This window comes from Culex quinquefasciatus, chromosome 3 (genome assembly GCF_015732765.1).
Source record: "Culex quinquefasciatus strain JHB chromosome 3, VPISU_Cqui_1.0_pri_paternal, whole genome shotgun sequence".
In the NCBI taxonomy this organism is placed as follows: Eukaryota; Metazoa; Arthropoda; class Insecta; order Diptera; family Culicidae; genus Culex; species Culex quinquefasciatus.
The window spans coordinates 111,746,672-111,769,121 of record NC_051863.1 but is presented as its reverse complement, the minus strand read 5'-3'; the positions used below and the strand labels follow the sequence as shown (position 1 = coordinate 111,769,121).

General features: G+C 40.2%; 3 protein-coding genes across 3 annotated transcripts; 1 reads left to right on the top strand and 2 right to left on the bottom strand.

The window, feature by feature from the left end:
* The first annotated feature begins 10,416 nt into the window (after nucleotides 1-10,416).
* Nucleotides 10,417-13,451, top strand: LOC6043783 (DNA replication licensing factor MCM4). Its single transcript, XM_001861352.2, is given in 4 exon segments — nucleotides 10,417-10,628; nucleotides 10,689-13,162; nucleotides 13,222-13,267; nucleotides 13,270-13,451. Coding segments are annotated over 4 exon segments (2,637 nt in total). The 5' UTR covers nucleotides 10,417-10,558; the 3' UTR covers nucleotides 13,317-13,451.
* Nucleotides 13,452-13,566: 115 nt separating this feature from the next.
* Nucleotides 13,567-14,770, bottom strand: LOC6043786 (mitochondrial assembly of ribosomal large subunit protein 1). Its single transcript, XM_001861351.2, has 2 exons — nucleotides 14,349-14,770; nucleotides 13,567-14,101 (listed from the first exon to the last, which is right to left on the bottom strand). The coding sequence occupies exons 1-2, from the start codon at nucleotides 14,677-14,679 to the stop codon at nucleotides 13,629-13,631; spliced, it is 804 nt and encodes a 267-aa protein (XP_001861386.2). The 5' UTR covers nucleotides 14,680-14,770; the 3' UTR covers nucleotides 13,567-13,628.
* Nucleotides 14,771-18,100: 3,330 nt separating this feature from the next.
* Nucleotides 18,101-20,646, bottom strand: LOC6043788 (rhythmically expressed gene 2 protein). The gene is made up of 3 exons (XM_001861350.2): nucleotides 19,890-20,646; nucleotides 19,730-19,812; nucleotides 18,101-18,682 (listed from the first exon to the last, which is right to left on the bottom strand). The coding sequence occupies exons 1-3, from the start codon at nucleotides 20,045-20,047 to the stop codon at nucleotides 18,120-18,122; spliced, it is 804 nt and encodes a 267-aa protein (XP_001861385.1). The 5' UTR covers nucleotides 20,048-20,646; the 3' UTR covers nucleotides 18,101-18,119.
* Nucleotides 20,647-22,450: the final 1,804 nt, after the last annotated feature.

Below are 22,450 nucleotides of genomic sequence, written 5' to 3'. Positions count from 1 at the left end.
GGTTTTGATTTTACCGTTTCGATATCGATTGGTCGAAAGGACGACAAACGTACGACAAACACTCGACCTGCCCGACATTGTTTTTTCCATCGATTAACCTTCAATTCGACGTCGATTATCGTCGACGCAAACAGTTTGACAGTTCTCTTCAGTTGATCTTGTTCGGACTTGATTGCAACCGAGCCGAACCAGTTGTTGTTGGTTTTAGGCTTTGGGAGGATTTTGGACAGTTTAAAAGTAAGTTGTGTTCTAGGTTGAATTACTTTTTCTGCCGGAGTGGGCGAGCGACCGAATCAAAGTGTCTTATATTCCAGATTTCGATGTTCGTGGCGGTATAGGAGGGAGAGAAGGAGGACAGGAAATATGGTTCACTCGGCGGGCCATTCCGGAAGACGGGACGGGAAGGAACCAGTTTGCGATCGAGGAAGCGGTTGGTGAGTCATGTTTTAGAAACGATGACGGAGGTGTGCTGGAAGTGCGATTGGACGATCGAAATTTAAAATAGGATGAATGGAACATCGCAAATTCTAAACTATTCAGTCGAATAATTCCAAACTGAAAAATAAAAAAATCTAAAATACTAAAGTTTAAAAAAAACTTCAACGCTGATTTGATTTGATAATTGTAAAATTAAATTATAAAGTTTTTCTTTCTTATTTAAAATTCTAGCATTCCAGAACTTAAGAATGCAAGAATTTGAAAATTCTAAATTTATTTAATTTCTTGATATTGTGCAAATTATTAAAACTCTCAAATTTCTTGAATTTAAAATTCCCTAATAACTAAATACTAAAATTCTACAATTCATAAATACAAAAAATCTAACATTATAAAGTTCTTAATTTCCTAAAACGTTAGTCGCCCGAGTTAGAATTTTGAATTCGAAAATTCTAAACATTATAAGTTCTAAAATTCCAAAATTGTAAATTCTAAAAATGCAAAAATTTAAATAATTTATATTTTTAAATAAAAAAATACAAATTCTAAAAATTAAAAAAAATTTAAAATGAAAAAAAAAATACAAAGTGCAAAAATTATACAACATTAAAAAAATACAAAGTAATTTTTTTAAGTTTTAAAAATGTTATAGTTTATTATTTTTTTATATGTTTTAAACTTTAAAAAATCTTTTAAAAAATCTAAAAATTCTTAAATTTAAAAATTTTAAATTGGAGACAATCTACAATCTATGATTTTTGAAAATTTTCAAGGATTTTACAATGTTTTTAAAAAATGGTCTATTTAAAACAGGAGTTATAAAAATATCACAAATTGAAATAAATGATTTTGGTATGAGGTACTCTAAAATTTTGAAATTCAGAAAATTTGAATTTTAGAATTTTAGAGAATTTTAGAATTTTAGAATTTTGGAATTTTAGAATTTTAGAATTTTTGGATTTTTAGAATTTTAGAATTTTAGAATTTTAGAATTTTAGAATTTTAGAATTTTAGAATTTGATGGTGATTTGATTGATGAGATTGGGTCATACAAAAATGCTGAAATTTGTAAACGTTTGATCATTATTTTTTTTAAGCATTCTCAAATTTGGTACAATTTTTAAATAATAATTATATTTTCGGATTTTGAAACTACTTGCAATAATTTGAGTTTTATATGTTTTTAAATTAATATTTTTTAGATGTCTTCATTTATAATTGTTTTTAAATGTTTAAATTTTGATATTTCTAGATTACTTTTCCATAACAACCAATGCGCCATGGGACCTTTTGTAAAAGTAAGCGAGAATTTATAAATTTAGTTTTTCTTTTACGGTTCAAAAATAATAAAAATAAAAATGAAATTTTATTGTCTTGAAATTATATTATTATTATTTTTGAAATCAGAATTTAATTTATAAATTCTTGCCAATTGTTGACTGATGATATATTTTTCAGGCAACAAACATATTCCAATCTGATCCTGCCGGAAACGTGTCGTAGAACCCACGGAAGCAGCCACGTTTTCTCGGACTCGTACTCTGAGTCCGTTGTCTCGTACTCCGGTAAACATCAATCCGTCGGAGATCCAAGATTGGCGTCGCAGCCGGGTTGATCAGCTCGTCGAGGAGTAAAAGTCCAACACGACAAAGATGCTGCCACAGCCGCCTCAGAAGAACACCAACATCCAAGCCGGAAGCTGCGGTCAAGGCAAATCCCGAAGGAAGCCAAGTTGGAGAAGAATCAGCAAAACGCAAGTGAAATTAGGTGAACAAGTGAATATTTTTTGTAAATTTTTGACAGCTTGAATAAAAAAAATCAATAAAAACAAAACAAACATTTTTCAACTGCAACATAACCTAAAAACCGAAATGACAGCACACGACAATAGCACGACATTCTAAATAACAAAACCGTACGACGTCGGTCGAATGTCGTACGACAATGTCGTACAATTTCGATCATCGATCGCACGACAAATACGACATTTTGGTGCAAAAGCGTATGACATTCGTGCGAAAGTCGCACGACATTGTCGTGCGACGTCGTTCGATTGCACGGACGACAAACGACGGACGTCTGACGGACTTTTCAGTCAGGGAGGCTACGTGGATCGGTAAACCAAGATTTGTGTGCGTGTTTTTATACTCTATTATTCCTCTATTTGTCTCATTCTATCTGTTTCCGATTAAAAGCATTTTTTGTGTACGCATATTTTGTCACCTGGATTGAACTGCAAATCATTAAATAATGTCTAAATTCTCCTCTACCCTTTTAATCGAGGTGTTTCATAACAGCCCTAAGTATAATTTTGTTTAAGACTAGATCAAGTTTCAAAAATAAAACTTGACTTTGAATAAATTATATTTGTTTTTTTTTTATCATCCAGCGCCCACAGCCAAGCAAATAACGCAAAAATAGTAAATGGACCGGTGCCAACGTCCGCTGGGTTGATGAGCCACCTCGTCGGTAGGTTGACGGCGTGAATCCTGCATTCATAGACGAGTTCCTTCCTGTCGGATTCCTGGGTTGCAGCAATGATGATGGACAGTTCAGCGGCTAGATCATAGACGGAACGAGGTCAGAGTGACCGAAGTAAATCCTTCGGGTCCATCCTTGGAACAGCCAAACGTCGTGGTTCAGGTCTTCCTCGCTGAAGCACTACTCACTATAAGGAAGGTACACAAAAAACTTTTATTTCATCTGTAATCCAGTTAACCTGGACTTGCTTCAGCGCCGATGCTCACCTGGTCCATCCCGACTAGCGGCCCCTGCAGTAGAACGTGGCAAGGTACAGCCTCATGAACGCGATCCCCGCTGATGACACCGATCAAATTCATCTCTACCGTTCGTCCGAGGAATCTTCCCACCAGAACCAACGGACGCATCTGCGCTTCGATGTCATGGGACACGACCACCACGTGTCCAAGGGAGTTCTCGCCGGACCGGTTCACCACGAGACAGTCCTCCGCCAGGGCCAACTCCAAGTGGAAACGGTAGTCGTGATGGTGGCGGCCGCAGCTGGTACCAGGTGCAATCTCCTCCACTCCGCTAGTCACAGGATTTCTTTCCAAAATGGTCTCCTCCACCGGCCAACTACGCGTTGTACAACTTTTCGTATCTGGCACACGTTAGGGCCCCGGGAACCCTTTTTCTGAAAACGACGACGAAACACACGATGCGATCGATGCGGTGACACAAAAAAAAAGTTTACTTTTCCCATAAAAAAATGACAGCTTCAGATTGCTGACACGCAAAACCAAAATTAAGTAGAAGTGGAATAATCATGTTTATGCCAGCATCATTCCAGAATAATTCTGGAATGAACAGAATAATTCGAATGAAAATATTCGATGTGTCAACCCCCTTGCATATTTTCCAAACAGAATGTGTGATATTGATTTTTTGGATTTTTGAAATCGTTGAATTTTGTTTTTTTAAGAAGTTATAAATTGGGTACTAAAGCCCTATGTCAATTTTTATGTACAACGGTAAAAAACACGATAAAAAACCATTTCTGATCACTTTTTTTCATTTTAATGCAAATTTTTTTTTGACAGGACTACATTTTTTCGATGGATCAACTATGGTCCCCTTGGAACGAGCTGTCAAGTAGGAGCTTTTCTGTCAAGAAGGACCGCGAGGTTAATTTTTCAAAATTGATTTAAAAATCCATTTTAAACTCTTTGTGGTCGTACAAAGGGTCATTGTACTCAGAAAAATAAGCTTTATCGCTGTAAACAATAATATCAGCAATCTAAGCGTCATTTTAGGACCCAATTCTGAAATCAAACTCCATCTGCCGCATTCCGTTGATTTTTTATATAATTTCAGAATGTTATATTATTGCTGGCGTCAACATTTGGGTACACTCAAACCCCGATGGTTTGACACCAACTGATGTCAAACGAACGGGGTCATTTTTTAGTTTGACCTCCCTTTTACTCGTAGTTTACACGCACTTCCAAACGTTTGTTTTGATAGTGTGCGTGAGCGCCGTGTAAAAAGTGACAGTTCGGCACTTTTTAATATGACTTTGACCAACCAACGGGGTACAAACTAAAAAAGTGTCAAACGAAAAAGTGATCAACCACCGAGTGTTGAGTGTACTGAAATTGTAAATTTTTAAAAACCTTTTCTGATCACTAAATACACTTTGATACAAAAACAATATTGACAAGACAAAATTTTTTCGACGGATCAACTATGGTCTCCTTCGAGGTCTCCTTGGAAAGAGCTGTCAAGGAGGACCTTTTTTGTCAAGAAGAGTCGTGTAGTTAATTTTTATAAATAGAATTCAAAATCAGTTTTAAATTCTTTGCGGTCGTTCATAGGGTCATGGTACTCAGAAATATAAGCTTTATCGTTATGAACAATTTAACAATTTAACACAAATTTAAGCTTAATAGCCCAATTAGAGTTCACGTGCGCTGATATAATCGCATGACAGCTGCAAAACAAATTTGCAGTTGTTGTCAAAGGTTACCTTGAGTTTTGAGTTGACTTTTTGGAAAATATTGAAAACCAGTTTACAGCCAAATCAATTTGGAATTGGAGTTCAACTAGCTGATTTTTACACCGCGGTAGTATGGCAGATTTAACCTTGTCACGGTTCGTCACTTTTTAGTTTGCCCGGTCGGAAATGGCGGACACAATTCTGGCATTCGTCTGGGGGCTTGCGCCGGCCATCTGGCAGAATTTACCCCAGATTTCTGCCATGGTTTCTGGCGAATATGACACAAACCGGTCGTGCACGGTTCAACCGATTGAACCGGTTGATTTTTGTGCCAGATAGCTGGCAGAACTTTCGCCCGATTTTCGCCAGATTCATCTGGCGTTACGCAAAACTTGTCTAGGATAAGTGTGCCAAGTGTGTCTGAACTGCACGACAAACGTCCGCCAGCGCCAGACACTCAAATTTACCAGATTATTTTCCGAGTGGGTGACTTTGACCAACCAACGGGGTACAAACTAAAAAAGTGTCAAACGAAAAAGTGTATGCAATAGTTTTTAAATTTTAGAATTAAGGAATTTGTTTTTTTTTTTAATTTTAGAATGAGATTCAGAACTTAAGAATTTTAGAATTGGGTACTAAAGCCCTAAGTCAATTTTTATGTACAACAGTAAAAAACACGATTAAAAACCATTTCTGATCACTTTTTTTCATTTTAATGCAAAAAATTTTTTCAACAGGACAACATTTTTTCGATGGATCAACTATGGTGCCCTTGGAACGAGCTGTCAAGTAGGAGCTTTTCTGTCAAGAAGGACCGCGAGGTTAATTTTTCAAAATTGATTTAAAAATCCATTTTATACTCTTTCTGGTCGTACAAAGGGTCATTGTACTCAGAAAAATAAGCTTTATCGCTGTAAACAATAATATTAGCAATCTAAGCTTCATTTTAGGACCCAATTGTGTAATTTTAAAATGTTAAGAATTTTGGATTTTTTGATTTCAGAATTTTTGAATTTTTCAATCTGCAATTTAGAATTTTATAGTTTTTGAATTTTAGAATCTTTGAAGTTCTTAGAATTTTAAAATTACAGAATTTACGAATATTAGAATTTGTGAATGCTAGAATTTTAAATGACGTGCCACCCCATACATATTTTTGAGAAAATTATAACCGCTAATTTTCCAGCGAACATCAACTCCATCTACCTTCAGGCTCGCAGAACTGTACAGCGGCTCGTTCAAATTCATCCCCTCGGAAATATTTTTTCTATATTGAGAGCTTGCGAAGAGAGGGAAAGTGAAAAATTAGTTGATTGTTCGCTAGAAGAAACAACGCCAATCAAGAAGAAGACACCTGCGGACAAAAGTAGTTTGCTCGTGGCACGTCAGTTCGTCAGTCACAACAGGTCACAACTATTTCTGAAACTTAAGAGACGAATACTAGGACAAATATCGATTAATATTTATTATTGTTAACTACAACATTGGTTAACATAATTTTAGTTGATGAGATATAGTAAAACATAAAAATTTAAATAGTGCTTCAGGACCCTATTTGCCTTCCTCACCTCAATGAGGAAAGGCTTTAAAATCACTCGAAAAATGAACTTCTTTATTCGATCTTTTAGACCCACCTACACCTATAAGGCTTTCTAGGCCCAGTGAAAAAAATATAATTTAACTCAAAAATGACGAACTCCTCGTCACAGTGTCCTGATGCAAACAATGATCGAGCTGCAGCTGTCACAGCCCTGCGAAGTAAGTTGGCTGACATATCGGGCAGTCAGTCAAAAAAAACCAGCTAGAAGTCGCCTGACATTTTTTTTGCTAGAAAGAGATAGGAAACCTGATGCAAACAAACGTCCAGCTGTCATGTAAACATACTTTGAATGTATTGGTAAATTTCTGACTAGAAAGCCTTATACCTATCGACTCAGAATCAAATTCTGAACAAATGTCTGTGCGTGTGTCTGGATGTGAGTCCGTGCACCGAAAAATATGCACACGATTATCTCCGGACTGGCTGAACCGATTTGGACCGTTTTAGTCTCATTTGATCCGTCTTGGGGTCCCACAAGACCCTAGTTAATATTATGAAGTTTAGAAAAGTACTTCAAAAGTTATGCTAAAAAAACGATTTGGCTAGAGTTTGAAATATTGTAAAAAAGGGTGGTTTTTGGTCATGCTATATATTGTTAGAAAGGTATTTGAAAGACCTTTCCAACGCGTTCAAAAGATAGAAGATCTGACAACCCTATCAAAAATTAAAAGTACTTTAGTGTTTTTAGTTCACTTTTTTTTAGGCCGGACTCTGATAAAAGAATTGTTATTTAAACTCTTTTTTGAGGCTGTGTGGTGTATGAATGCGAGGAAGGCACCAACCACCTAAAGGTGGATTAAGTAACGTTTTTATATATACAATGGCAAAAAACACAACACTAATTTTAAAATCCTTTTTAATTCATTGACCCTAAAATGACTGATGTTACTTGAGCAGGGAAACGTTAGCAGGGAAAATTTTAGTTCTCGTATTGGCCTCCAGATGGCGTCATTGAAATCCAATTTCCCTGCTCACTTCACATCGTCAGCAGGGAAAAAAATTGTGAAGACAGCAGGGAAAGTCAAATTTCCCTGCTAACGTAAATAGGATTTTTTAAACTATAATTTTTATCGTAAATGCAATATTTTCAACAGTATATTTGCTTTGATGTATTTAAATTAGTTTTTTTTACGTATTTCAATGCCTTCGAATCTGAACAAATATTTTCCCTGCTAACGTATCAGTTACTGCGCAAGAAGAAAATTCATAGTCATGGATCACAAAAATCGGCGTTTTCAAACCAAAATAATAATTTAAGTGTAAAATATTTTCAAATCATTCCTGTTCTTCAAGTGTTCAGCAGTGAATTCTTTCATTGGGGCGTGGCTTATTATTGTGATGAGCATTTTCCTTGCTAACTTCACAGTAACCAAGCTTTTTGTTTTTTTTATACAGGGTAAGGTCATGTAGAACTATTCAAAAAATAAATGAGTAGGTATCTATTTAATTTAACACTAGCACATTTTACTACCTTTTCATAAAAGTACGATTGTAATGTAAACTCAAATGAATATTTTGTTTGAAATAACAATATCACATCTTTTCTGGTTGGATAACTCTTAAAGATTTGGATTTCCTTGCAAATATTTCTTTACCATTAACTGCTTGGTATTAGAATTTTATTTTAAAACAATTAAATTTCTATTTTTTTCGAAATTTATATTTTTTTCAGACAGATGTCCCAGAATCAATTTTTTAAATGAAGTTGAAGTCCCAGACAAATCAAAAATGTTTTCCCTGCTTACGTAATAGTTTACTGAGTTAAGTGTTACTTCAGCAGGGAAAACGTAGGCCACGTCCCGCAAACGACCCACAACGTCGTCAGCAGGGAAAATAGTTGTGCAGACCGCAGATTTATGTTTTTTTACAGGGTCATGTATGGTGGCAAGGCTTTCACCTCATATGCGGTAGTTTGAGAGTTCAATTGCATTTGATATTTTTTCCCGAACTTATATGGACACCTTAGGGAAACTGGGGTCAATCGGGACACATGGGGTGAAATGGGACAGCAGGAGCACAATATTTTGATTTTTCTGGTTGGATTCGGTTATAACAGAGTCAGCCAACAAAATGTGTACATCCATATCCAAATTTAAAAGCTTTAAGTGCTCTAAAAACTGCTGTCCCTATTCAGACTGTAGTCTCGATTCACCCCAGATTACGGTAGTAGTTTAACATGAACATGAATCATTTTATCATTAGTTAAGTAATAACATTGCCACTGAACCGCATTGTAAATATCGCCTTGATACTCTTGAAGGCTGTTCCTCTCATGAACTAGGAAAAACCTTTTTCTGTTTTTGTAATTTCAAGAAAATATTATTTTGTAAGCAACATATCACAACGTTGTGGGGGCGTGGCCTAAGCTTTCCCTGCTGAAGTAACACTTGGCCCAGCAAACTGTTACGTTAGCAGGGAAAACATTTTTGATTTGTTTGGGACTTCAGTTTGAAAAAAAATCAATCAATTCTGGAACGCGTAAGCAGGGTGATTTTGTCCGTGACTTCAATTAAAAGAATCAATTATGAGACACGAATTTAACTTTAGCAAAAAAATAATTGATTTTCAAATAATTCAAATGGATGTCACTAGGAGTTTTGGCCTTAATGTTCCATAGTTTTTGTAAAATTGCTCTAAAAAACATTCTAATATCAAGCGATTAATAGTAAAGAAATATTTTGGAGGAACTCCAAATCTCTAAGAATTTGCCTAGGGGAAATTCTCGTATCTTTGGCAGGTTAAGCACTCGCTCCTAACTCCATCCAATTTGCTGATTTTCACTATTTAAACAACTAATTTTGCAAAACTTTTGATAGAAACTTGCTTGCTCACTTCTTATTGAGCTATTTATCACTCGATTTCTGTTGAAATCGCTTTTAATGAGCTTTAATTGAATGTCAAAGTTCTGACCTGCCAACATTAGAGGCACGCTGGAATTAGATGCTGTTCCCCTACTATTTACGAAACGATTTTAAAAAAAAATATTTTCGCTGCTTACGCGGTAATTATTTGAACAATTTCCTGCTGATTTGATCAAATCAGTATTTTTTGTATATTTCAATGCAATTTAATCTCAGTTTTTTTTAACTGGCCCGCGAGCCGGATTGATTTTCGACTTAAAAATGAAGATAAAAATGACTAGTATGTGTATTATTTCAAACTGTTATCAAAGTTATGTTCGCTGGTCACATGAGAATCGATTCCATCAAACAAATCATGAAAATGTTGGCAATTGTTAATTAGACGATCAAAAATGTAAAAATTGAGCAAAAAGGGTTGGTCAGGCCTGATTTAGCTAATGGAGGAGTAGCTTTATTATCGGAGGTATATTTTTAATGCTAAATAACGTAACATTAACTGAGCCAGAAATAAACTTAAATGTCAAAAGAAGCTAGTGTAAAATTAAATACAAACTACTAATTTATTTTTTAAATAGTTCTAAATAGACCTTAGCTTGTATATAAAAAAACAAAAAGCTTGGTAACTGTGACAAAAAAAACTGTGAAGTTAGCAAGGAAAATGCTCATCAAAGCAAATATATTGTTGAAAATATTGCATTTACGATAAAAATTGTAGTTTAAAAAATCCTATTTACGTTAGCAGGGAAATTTGACTTTCCCTGCTGTCTTCACAATTTTTTTCCCTGCTGACGATGTGAAGTGAGCAGGGAAATTGGATTTCAATGACGCCATCTGGTGGCCAATACGAGAACTAAAATTTTCCCTGCTAACGTTTCCCTGCTCAAGTAATATCAGTCTAAAATGCTTGGTTTTTCGACAACCAAGGACCCCACCGTGATAAAATTGCTTGAAATTTCTGCTCGCGTTGTAATTTTCTTGACAATTCGTTCGGTAAAATCGGTAAAACATTTCGCGCGCTTTTCTATTTACGTTTTGTTGCCGCGCCAGCTTGTTCACGAACATCATTCGTTTTCAGCGAGCAGCGCTGTTTGCAAGAATAATTTGTTAATTTGTTAAGTTATTTCTTATAAAATAAGCTAAAGTTTTTTGTTACACCATCTTCATTTTGTGCGTATTGATTTGTTCGGAAAATTTTCCTGAAAGATGTCCAGTCCAGCACGACCAAGCCGTGGACGCCGCGAGAATGGTTCGCAGAACACCCCGCTGAAGCAGAGTAGGTTCCCGGGGTGAGGGAGGTTAACGGACAATTTTGATTGGGTTTGTTCTGTTTCAGCAACATCCAACAATGAAACGGAAACGCCGCTGCGGATGGGCAGCCGCGCGCCCGATGCCAACGTCGTCGTGGAGAATTCGGACAACGTGACCGTTCCGACGTCTCCGGCGGTTGAGCGGGGCTCTTCGGCGGGAGGTATGGCACCGCCCACGAGTCCGTTTGGTGCTGGAATTGCCGGAAGCAACGCCGTTGGAATGAGCGAAATAGACATCAGTTCGCCGTTGAATTACGGAACGCCCAGCTCATTGGGATCGGTTCGTACGCCACGGTCTGGGATTCGGGGAACTCCGATGCGTCAGCGGCCCGATTTGAGGGCGGATCGACGAGTGCGGCAGGTGAATGTTGGGTCGGATCAGTTGGAGCCGATTGCGGAGGGCAGTCAACCTTCGGAGGCGGAATCGGCCACGCCTAGCCAGCCAAAGTTGGTCGTTTGGGGAACGAACGTGATCGTGTCGGATTGTCTGCGCAAGTTCAAGGACTTTATGATGCGGTACATCGATCCGGACGCGGCCCAGGATGAGATTAGCGAGGGGATGAATTTGAACGAGCCGCTGTACATGCAAAAGTTGGAGGAGATTCATACGCTGGAGGAGCCGTTTTTGAACATCAACTGTGCCCACTTGAAGACCTTTGATGAGGGACTGTACCGGCAGTTGATTTGCTACCCGCAGGACGTGATTCCGACGTTTGATGTGGCCGTGAATGAGATGTTCTTCGAGCGTTATCCGGCGGCCATTCTTGAGCATCAGATTCAGGTGCGGCCGTTCAACGCGGAGAAGACGCGTAGCATGCGGGCGTTGAATCCGGAAGATATTGACCAGCTGATTACGATCAGTGGAATGGTGATTCGTACGTCGAACATAATGCCGGAGATGAGAGAGGCGTTCTTCAAGTGTATTGTGTGCGATTTCAGCACGGTTGTTGAGTTGGAACGAGGTCGGATTGCGGAACCGACGGTGTGCTCGCACTGTAACACGAACCATTGCTTCCAGTTGATTCACAACCGGTCGCAGTTTGCCGATCGTCAGATGGTGAAGCTGCAGGAAGCTCCGGATGATATGGCCGCTGGACAGACTCCGCACAACGTGTTGCTGCTGGCTCACGACGATCTGGTAGACAAGGTTCAGCCGGGAGATCGCGTTACAGTGACTGGAATCTACAAGGCGATGCCGATTCAGGAAAATCCGCGTCAACGCCATGTTCGGTCGGTCTACAAGACGCACATTGACGTGGTTCACTTCCGCAAGGTGGACGACAAACGTCTGTACGAGCAGGAAGAGGGCAAGGATCACATGTTCCCGCCGGAGCGAGTTGAACTGCTGAAGAAGCTGTCCCAGAAGCCGGACGTGTATGATCGTTTGGTGCGCACGATCGCGCCTTCAATCTACGAAAACACCGACATCAAGAAGGGAATTCTGCTGCAGCTGTTTGGCGGATCGAAGAAAAAGCAGGCCACTTCCGGTCGGCAGAACTTCCGAGCGGAAATTCACATTCTGCTGTGCGGCGACCCGGGTACTTCCAAGTCCCAGCTGCTGCAGTACGTGTACCATTTGGTTCCGCGTGCGCAGTACACTTCCGGCAAGGGATCCTCCGCGGTAGGTTTGACTGCTTACGTCACGAAGGATCCGGAAACGCGTCAGCTGGTGCTGCAAACCGGCGCGCTGGTCCTGGCTGACAACGGAGTCTGCTGTATCGACGAGTTTGATAAGATGAACGACTCGACCCGCAGCGTTCTGCACGAAGTCATGGAACAACAAACGCTCAGTATTGCAAAGGCCGGTATCATTTGCCAGCTGAACGCTCGGACGTCCATTCTGGCCGCGGCCAACCCGTCTGAATCGCAATGGAACAAGAACAAAACCATCATCGACAATGTTCAGCTGCCGCACACTCTCATGTCACGGTTTGATCTGATCTTCCTCGTGCTGGACCCTCAGGACGAGGTGTTTGACCGGCGTCTTGCGTCTCACTTGGTTTCGTTGTACTACGCCTCGCGGGAAGATGACGAGGACAGTCTGTTCGACATGAGCGTGCTGCGCGATTACATGGCCTACGCCAAGGAACACATCAACCCGATTCTCTCGGAGGAAGCCCAACAGCGGCTGATCCAAGCGTACGTCGACATGCGCAAGGTCGGTGCCGGTCGCGGCCAAATCTCCGCTTACCCGAGACAGCTGGAGAGTCTGATTCGGCTATCGGAAGCGCACGCCAAGGTGCGCCTTTCGGAGACCGTTGAAGTGGTGGACGTTGAGGAGGCATGGCGGCTGCACCGTGAAGCGTTGAAACAGTCCGCCACGGATCCGCTGTCGGGCAAGATCGACGTGGGCATCCTGACGACCGGATTGTCGAGTGCGGCGCGGAAAAAGCGCGCCGAACTGGTGGCCAGCATCAAGGAGAACCTGAAGCTGAAGGGCAAAATCTCCACGCTGCCGTACCAGAAGCTGTTTGGCGAGATTAAGGAGGCGTCGCAAGTGGTAAGTCGCGAAGGTCTTACTTGAAAATTGAGCTTATAAATTTATTGTTTTTCTTACAGTTGGTGACCAAAGAACAGTTTGAGGATGCGCTCAAGGAGCTGCAGGACGAGGTCTAATCGTTATCGTTGGAAACAACACCATCAGGATATGTTGAGGAGAACCGGCGGCACGTGAGTTCAATCTCTGTTCAGTACCTTGAAGAAAGTGGTTTGAGTTTCTTTTTTTTACATTTTCAACTTTATACAACATTCAGCCATTAGTTTGTAACGCATAAAGTATCGTAAATCGATCATGTTTTGCTAATTTTTTGGTGTTTTAGAGTTGATTGCGATGACAGCCTTAAATTTTTGTATTTCGAAGGAAGCAACTCTGCGTTTAAACGGAGACAAAAATTGAAATGCCAGTTAAGATTTAAAATTCTATATTTAACAAGCTAACACAGGTCCATAACGAACCCCAAACCGCTTCACCCCGACGTTTGCTCCCCGTCCACCGTTGTCCTCTCCTTCTTCAGCGGTTTCAAATCGTTCAGATAAACCGAATGTCGCTCGAACAGCTCCACCAGCGGTTCCGCTGGCTTGTTACACTCCCGGTCGTACTTCGCCCCGACGGCCCACAGCGATTCCAGGTCGTACTGCTCCCGGGCCTGTTCGGAGAAGATGTGCAGAGCGATGTTGCCCAGATCCAACGCCATCCAGTCGCGACTGTTTTCACCCTCAATCTTCGGTATGATGTCCGACGGCGCGCGCTTCATTTTAAAGATCTTCCGCACAAATTCCGCGATACCTCGCATGTGCCGGAAGCTCATCCCGGTCACAACGCAGATGTAATCCACGTACTTGATCTCCTGCGAGACGGAACACACAAAGACGTTCTCGGCGTTGTTGAGTCGTAGAACCGTCACCAGGTCATCGATGTCGTACACGCCGGTTTTGCCTCCTGCAAAACAAGAATCTCGTTAATTTCAATGAAAAAAAAACGAAACTAAGTTGACTTTATAGCTGTCGGCCACCATTGCTAGTACCAACCACTAGCGTCTTCCTTTTTAACTACAAGGACTTCGCCACCCTGGGCTCCTAAGTGTTTGAAGTACGGCACGGAGCGACGGCGCCGGATACCCGATTGATCCACACTGGCGGGGGTAACTTCAATCAAAACCCAGTCCAAAACCCCTTCCCCAACTTACGCTGCAGATTAATACCGCTGAAAACGCTCGGCAAAGCATTGCCCGGCTGTGGTTCCGCCTCATCCACCGTGCTTTCCTCCAAGTTCTGCTGGAGTTGCCGTTCTTCTTCCACGTCTAGAATCACCGTTGCGTCTATGTCCCGGAAAACTTGATACTTGTTGGCGATGGAACCGGCGGCGGGAACGCGTGGTTCTGCTGCAATATTGCTTGGGTTTCCTTTTCTGACCGTGGGAGGACTGGGCTTGATGAACTCGTCGTGGAACAGCCGGACCGAAGCAAGGCCGGATTGTCGGGCGAGACGCCGGAGGGTGTGTTGAAGAGCGAGGGCCATTTACTTGGTAATTAACAGCTGATTTACAAAAAGTGGGAGTTAAAATTGTGTTGAAAACGTTGTTTGTTCCAGGCCACAGACATTTGTTTATTTCCAGGCAGATCAAAAACTGACATAAAATTTTGACTCAAAATCAACTGTGGTAAATCCAAGTATGTAGTGTATTTTTTCGAAAGGTTCGATCTTCAGAAGTTTTTTTTTATTTTTTTTTATTACTGCGCTGCCGTTCTACGCATAATTGTCCCATGTTCAAAAAAGTGCAACTGAGAAAAACGCTGTTGAAATTTTTCGACCGATTTCTGTGTTTCTACGCATAATTGTCCCGTGGGTTCCTATCCGTCCTATGTGTCCCTAATCGCCCCAGTTAGTAGTTTATCACTCTTATTTATGATCCTCTTGCTATACAATAGGTAAACAAGTCATAATGCTTCGTTAAACTAATGATTCTATGAGAGAAAATACTTCGTGGGACAATTATGCGTAGAAGTGTAACGATGGGACAAACAGACTTGGTGTTGTTTTTGATGAGTTTCCGAACAAAGTACTACATTTTATGTGTTTTTCTAAAAGTATACGACAAACTAAACATAAAAATGTCAAAAAGTCAAAATCGTCCAAAAATGACATGGGACAATTATGCGTAGAACGGCAGTGCGGGCATTAATAATTAGAATTTGTTGGCGTTGGTATGGCCGCACAAAAATGGTCTCATGACACCCGCATGACAGATAAACTAACTAAACTGAAACTGAAACGGTACAGCAAGCATTGATTATCTTCATTATTCACTATCAAAAGCTCCAAAATTCCGGCAGATGGCGCAAAGCATCAAAGAATGACGATTCAAATTTTCGCTGTTCGGTTATATAGGAATGCAAACTTAAAATTGAATTTACAGCTCTTGGAACAACTTTTGAGAAAAAATACAAGTAGTACACTCAACCCCCCGTGGTTGGTCACTTTTTCGTTTGACACTTTTTTAGTTTGTACCCCGTTGGTTGGTCAAAGTCAAACTAAAAATTGACGAACTGTCACTTTTTACACGAACACTATCAAAACAAACATTTGGTAGTGTATATGAACTCCGTGTAAAAGGGGTGTCAAACTAAAAAGTGACCCCGTTCGTTTGACAACGGTTGGTGTCAAACCATCGGGGTTTTGAGCTCTACTTCGCTCTATTCTGCTACTCAACACTAGGTGTCGCATGTCGTTTAGCTTAAAAAAAATCAAGTTATTCGCTCTACAGCATTGCCTTGGCGTTCTCGATTGCGAGATTCCTACTCGAAACTAGGTGTCCGAAGGCTTGATTGTTGAAGGCAATTTCAAACCTCAATTTACACCTAAGCTTCCATCCACTCCGGGATTCGAACTGACGACCTTTGGATTGTTAGTCCAACTGCCTACCAGCGACTCCACCGAGGCAGGACCCAGAGAGACGACTCCTACACCTGGACTGAGCTAACGACCTTACACCTCTAGGTTAGACCGGGGCCAACATTTACTTCCTATTCCGACGGAAGGCGTGGTCAGACAAATCAGACACCGGGACCGTCTGGGATCGAACCCAAGCCGACTGGGTGAGAGGCAACCACGCTTACCCTTGCACCACGGTCGTTTAGCTTATGAATGCCAATTTCAAACATAATTTTCGTCAACAACTGTCATTTTGAGAAAAATATCGATTCTTAACTTCTCAAGGTGCATACGCACCTTTCTACAGCCCGATCGAGCTTGTGTTCGGGTATATGAAGCGGTACCTTAAACGTACTTATGTTGAAAATAGCTCTGAAGACCTGCTAGTGGCGATTGCAAAGGCGTTGAAACAGTGGAAAAAACAGAGTTTGTTCCTAGATCTTCGGGAAATGTGGATACTTTTCGGGGGGTCACTTTGATCCAAGTGTGGGTCTTAATAAGACTCTGAAGGTTTAGCATTAGTTTTTTTTTGTAATGATACATGAAATAAATGTTGAAATGAAGTTTAATATTTCGATATATTCGCCTTTAAACGTTAAAAGCTTTTCCTTTTACCTCTTGCTTCCTGACGGCTCGTTCAATGCAGCACAACCCATTATGTAAGTCGTACAACAATGTCTATCTTCAACATTTTACCAACTGAAACAGATCAATTACCTTACAAAACTTCTACAATAAGTTCTAGGCACTTGAAGTTCTCGTACGTGTTAGGGAAGAAGTCTGCAATGCAACACCTTATTGATGGAGGGACATTTATCAAATCATACAAGTTTGGGCAATATGCCTATAAAACTTCATAAAACCTTGATGGCGAATGCCGTTTGAAAAACAAAAATGACAGATTCGAGAATCAACAACAATTAAGGTTTAATTGAAATCAAAAAAATTGTTTGGATCATGATTTTTTTTAAAGGTCCTATAAACCTATTTAAAAAAAAACTCTAGATATTTTAAAATTTTAACAAATTCTCGCACTGACCGATTTAGTAACATATTTTATTTTGTTTTAAATCAATCAGCTACACTCAACCCCCGGTGGTTGGTCACTTTTTCGTTTGACACTTTTTTAGTTTGTACCCCGTTGGTTGGTCAAAGTCAAATTAAAAAGTGACGAACTGTCACTTTTTACACGGCGCTCACGCACACTACCAAAATAAACGTTTATTAGTGTGTATGAACTCTGTGTAAAAGGGGTGTCAAACTTCGTTCGTTTGACAACAGTTGGTGTCAAACCATCGGGGTTTGAGTGTACAATTATTCATAAATACATCTAAAAAAATAGTCTGGAGCAACGTTTGAAAAGGGCGCATAAGCACATTAATAGCTGGAACTATTTTGCAAATTCCGAAGAAAAAGTTAAATATTAAACAAAACCCGCAGTGTCATATGTTAGCTACGAAGGCCAGCTATTGTTTTACATTTCGAGATTTGTGAAAAAGTAACATATTGCTTTGGAAATTCCAAAATTGTTCCAGCATTCAAAATGCTTATCCGCCCTTTTCTCGTGTGTCTCGTGTGTCGCATCGTCATTAATAATCGAAGATTTGCCGTGACGTACATTTCAACGTAGTTTACTACAAAGCAGTGATCTCAAAACAAAACTTAAAATAACGAAACGAGCGAAACAACACAGTGATGACTAGCTCAAAACCGACTCCGCCGTGACTTGCATTTTGCTTAAAAATAGCACTACCGAAAATTTCTCGTTTGGTAGCTAAAATCTGTTCCGCGTTTGATAATATGCGTTTTTTTGGCATAACAAAAAAACATATGGTAGAATAAAAGGGAATATTGCATCAGCAGAAAGAAAAAGTTACAGCTTTGCTCTAATTGATAAGTTTAGTGGTTTTAACAGTTTGTCGATTACGTGCTAATTGTTTGAAACATTTTAGACAATTTGTTTAAATTGGCGTAAATTTGCCTGGTCGTGAAAAATTAAACAGCGTCATTCATTTTTTACACTTTATTTACCATTTCATGTAATCGTTGGAAATTTTCTTGTGAATATCAAAAAGACTAGAGAACACGTGGTTGTCATCCACCAGCTGTCCATATTTTCGAGTAAGATCTTCAGCGGATTTCTCATGAACCAACAGCCCGTACCAGCCGGCGTTCCGTGCGCCGAAGTAATCCGTCGCGGGTGTGGCCCCGATGTGCAAACATTCGCTCGGTTTCAAGTCCTTCAGTTCGGATGCCTTCATGGCGGTGGCGAATATCTCCTTGGTAGGTTTCATGAACCCAACGTCGTACGAGTTGAGCACAAAGTCAAAGTAGTGGTTGATCTTCATGTTTCTCAACAGAACGTCCAACCTGGGATCGAAGTTGGAAACGACTCCCAGCTTGAACGGGGGCTCTTTGCCGTTTCCGTTCGCTTCGATGTGCCGCTGAAGTTTCAGGTAGTTCAGGAAGTCGATCGAGCCGTAGCAGTGCTGCCAGAAGCCGCTGGTTTTGAAAAACTCCATGAAATGCTCGGTCATCTGTTCGATTTTGTCTTCCGGAATGTTGTGAGTACCATTTTCGTTGAAAATACCTGTGGAAAGGGCGAGATTACAAAGATGTAACATCAGTAAATGTGTAAAGATAAGCGAACGGGTAATGAACGATTGTTGACAGCAAATAGTATAGTTTGATAAAGCTGTTTGCCATCTCACTTTTTACAAACAGTCGTGCCCTGGTCGTTACATAAGATAAGCACATTGCATTGGACAGACGAACCGCGCCGAACTGATAAGGAAAAATGGGAGTGAACTTGAGTTCATCCACGTTATTGGCCTACATCTCTCATTCAGCCCTGGCTGTTCGAAATGCTTTCATGCCGAGAGGGAGTCGCCTCCTTGCTGTTATTGAGCTAACGCAAATAATAAATAGCAACTACTAAACGATTAACCCAGCTACGAGTTGCGATCGTGTGGAGATAGGTGTTGCTAAAACAGCTTGATCGTCTGAAGGCTGGTCAGTTGTAGTTTTTTTTTCCAAAAAGCTCAGAGTATCTTCAAGCTTGTGCTAACACAAAAAGTAGCTACTTCATCATGAATTGTTGATTACACAATCCAGTCGTGAGCAGTATTCTCAAAGAAGCGTAACATTCTGGCACGGTGATCGCTCGAAGATCGTACCGCCAGCAGGGCCCGTTTTCAGCAAACCAGTTCCTGAGGCGCAGGATTCTGAATGTGTGAAAGAAGGCACACAAAAATAAAATAAAACAAGCAACATTGATATTCGCCCACGTCGGCAATGCAAAGACGCGCGATCAGTCGGTGTGGTGTGGCTAGAATAAGCATTAGCCTTGAACTCATACAAGAAGCACGCGCCAGGCAAAGAAGACAAACATACAAATACAAACCGAACCAGCTGTGTGGCGCACTTAATTATGAAAAAAGAATAAGAAGTTCCAGCAAACAGTATCGGTCGGTTTGATTTGGTTGTTACATAAGTACGGACCAAATTTTCTGATTCAAATCCCGTTTTTTGGCAGCATGAATTACACTGAACTTTTCTGTGGCATAATTCAGTTGTCCCTATACAGATTGGCGAGTTTGGTTGATAGCATATTGAGATCGGTACATAAGGGTCTTACCTCCGATCATCATTTGCCACCACTGCTTGTATCCTATTTTAGTCTTCAGTCCAAAGTTCGGATGTAGCCGGTTCATTTTGTGCCTGCATGTAGATAAGAAGTTGTTAAGAATCATTGAGGTCCCAAATTACAACATGCGATTCTCATCCTCTTTACTTACCAACTCTGCACGTAATTGGCCACCAGCTGATTCTTATTGTTGCTGATACCGAACATGGCCCCAAGTTCGCCATATTTCTTGCCCGGAGCTGATCGGATTTGCAGCAAAGTGTTGTGGACGTCGAAGGTAATCAAGCGGAATCGCGACAAACTACTCATGGCTTTAAGTTAATCTCACAGTTCTTGAAGAAAAACTAAGAAGAAGTCACCGTACAAAACCAGTCCAGTCAAACCAGCCTTTCCACAACTAGAAATACGAACGCCAGCCAGGCACCCCAAGAGCAGACTAATATTGAAAATAAGCTCGTCAGGTTCGCAGAGCGCGCTACTCGAAAAAAAAAAACTTAATTTTGAATGCCTCTTATCATCTCCCGTACATTCTCTCCTGATAAGACGAAAATAATGCACAGAAAAGCTACACGTAGACAGAGCGTGGTGCGCTGTGTGAATGTAACGGAACCGGCTTCTAGAGTACTCTTTTTTTCGCAAAGATCCAGGACTCCAAACTACCCGCTCACGCTCTGCTGTTTCCGTGTTGACGCGATGTGCTTATTTTGAATTCCAGTCGACGACTGTCCGACGAGCACTGACTGCTCCTTAACGCAGGCCTGGTCGAGCAGGTAGAGTGGACGATCAGGGAAACGAACACCATTGCAGAGTCATCACTGTGGAAATGTCTTGCGAGGCGCAGCGTATACGAATACGATCGAGCCCTTCTCTGGCGATAATTCAAGTTTTGTCTGGAATCAAACGAAAACAAAAAAACAGACAAGACCCATTCGCAAAAATGATGCGAAAGGGTGAGAGGAAGAATTGTGGAATTACGCAGTGGTATTCTCTAATTTCGCTTTCGAAAAACCGCTGAATGCGTCATGAAAAGTGTGAGGACATGACAATACAATGAAACTTGGTCGCGATACAGTTAAAAATACAACCAAAACAGTCGATATACTCCAACAAACCGATTTGAACTGGATTTTCGAAAAGTCAAAATTGGTCGCGACTAAATTAAAATTATGTAATAAGTTGTTCCAGAATTCTTCCTACATTTATTTCAAAAGCAAATAAAACTGAAATATTTTTCCATTTAAAATAAATGTTATCCCAAAATCATAAACCCAACCTCTCATAAATTAGTAAAATTAATCGTAATTATGAACGTTACTCGTATCCTGCACACTACCGGCATGTGGCGTCAATCTGCTGAAAACATGACCGTGTGTGTAGTTGTGAAACCAAACAGAGTCGCGATGTGTTGACCGTAGCTCTGTATCCAAAACATACGGCACTTTTCTTGCTGGCGAATAATGTGTCTTAATTTCATCTTTACTTATTTTTACAAGAATTACAATGCTCAAATGTTGGAATTCTACGCAATTGGCCAATGTCTTTAAAAATGGTCGCTTGAAGAAAACTTAAAAAAAAATCACTTACAGCTAAAATAAAAAAAAAATACATACAAAAATATTACTCATTACAAACTATTTCCAAAATTATGTTTCTACAAGGCGGTTAACTCGAATTTCGCTACTTCGAATGTCCGCTAATTGGAACTTATTCGAATTAAAAATTACTCAAAAGCACTTGTCTAACTGATGTTGACGTTTCAATCATACTGTTCGACAATTTCAGAGCACGCATTTGAAAGCTGGTCAGTCGTTCCAATTAGCGAATTGAATTCGCCCATTTGCATTTGCGAAACTGCTCTGTAGTCATTTGAGAAAATCATCATGTCGGTGTTTAGGAAGCTAAAATTTCATTAGTTCAGAAGTGAAACATGTTTTGAAAATAATGCCGTTTCTGTTTTTCTAAAAGGAGATATATGTGAAGATTATTGCACTCGATCATATGATTTCGATCGTAATATCACGACACACATTCGAGAATACTCGATCGTAATTTGCTAATTGTAAGTCGTAATTTGTCGATGGTAAGTCCTATACGCACACAATTAAAAGCATTTTTTTGAAACAACATTTAGATCAGCGCGTTGCGAGCACCGTGTTTTAGTTTCATTTCCGCCAGTTCTAAAAATTTAAAACTGCTCGTAATTTGAAACAATGGAGCACCCGCAGTCGAGCAGTTTTTGACAGTTCGCTCCATAAGAAATACATTGTAGAAAAAAGCAAAAACTGCTCGAATGGAAGTGCTCCATTATAAAACTTCTCGCTGCAGACAGTCTAAGACTGTCTGCAGCGCGAAGTTTTATAATTGTTTCAAATTACGAGCAGTTTTAAATTTTTAGAACTGGCGGAAATGAAACTAAAACACGGTGCTCGCAACGCGCTGATCTAAATGTTGTTTCAAAAAAATGCTTTTAATTGTGTGCGTATGATTATCAACACAGCATCATAGTGTGTGTGTAAGAATACGTGGATATCTTTATATATCTGATTTTTTTTTTGAAACTGAGTTCTATTCCAGTTCCAAACCGTCTCACGTTTGAAACAACCTCGTCGAGCAGTTTTATTCCGGTTTCAAAATACTGCTCGAAAAATAAAACTGCAACTCCGCGTTGCGCGTGGTCTGTTTCAGTTCTATTTGAAAAATGAAACAGCTAGA

Coding starts and splice junctions, on each gene's coding strand:
- LOC6043786 (XM_001861351.2), bottom strand. CDS start 14,679: ATGGCCCTCGCTCTTCAACACACCCTCCGGCGTCTCGCCCGACAATCC. Junction 14,102..14,348: donor CAGCGGTATTAATCTGCAGC/GTAAGTTGGGGA, acceptor CTTGTTTTGCAG/GAGGCAAAACCGGCGTGTAC.
- LOC6043788 (XM_001861350.2), bottom strand. CDS start 20,047: ATGAGTAGTTTGTCGCGATTCCGCTTGATTACCTTCGACGTCCACAAC. Junction 19,813..19,889: donor GCCAATTACGTGCAGAGTTG/GTAAGTAAAGAG, acceptor ATCTACATGCAG/GCACAAAATGAACCGGCTAC. Junction 18,683..19,729: donor GTGGCAAATGATGATCGGAG/GTAAGACCCTTA, acceptor CCCTTTCCACAG/GTATTTTCAACGAAAATGGT.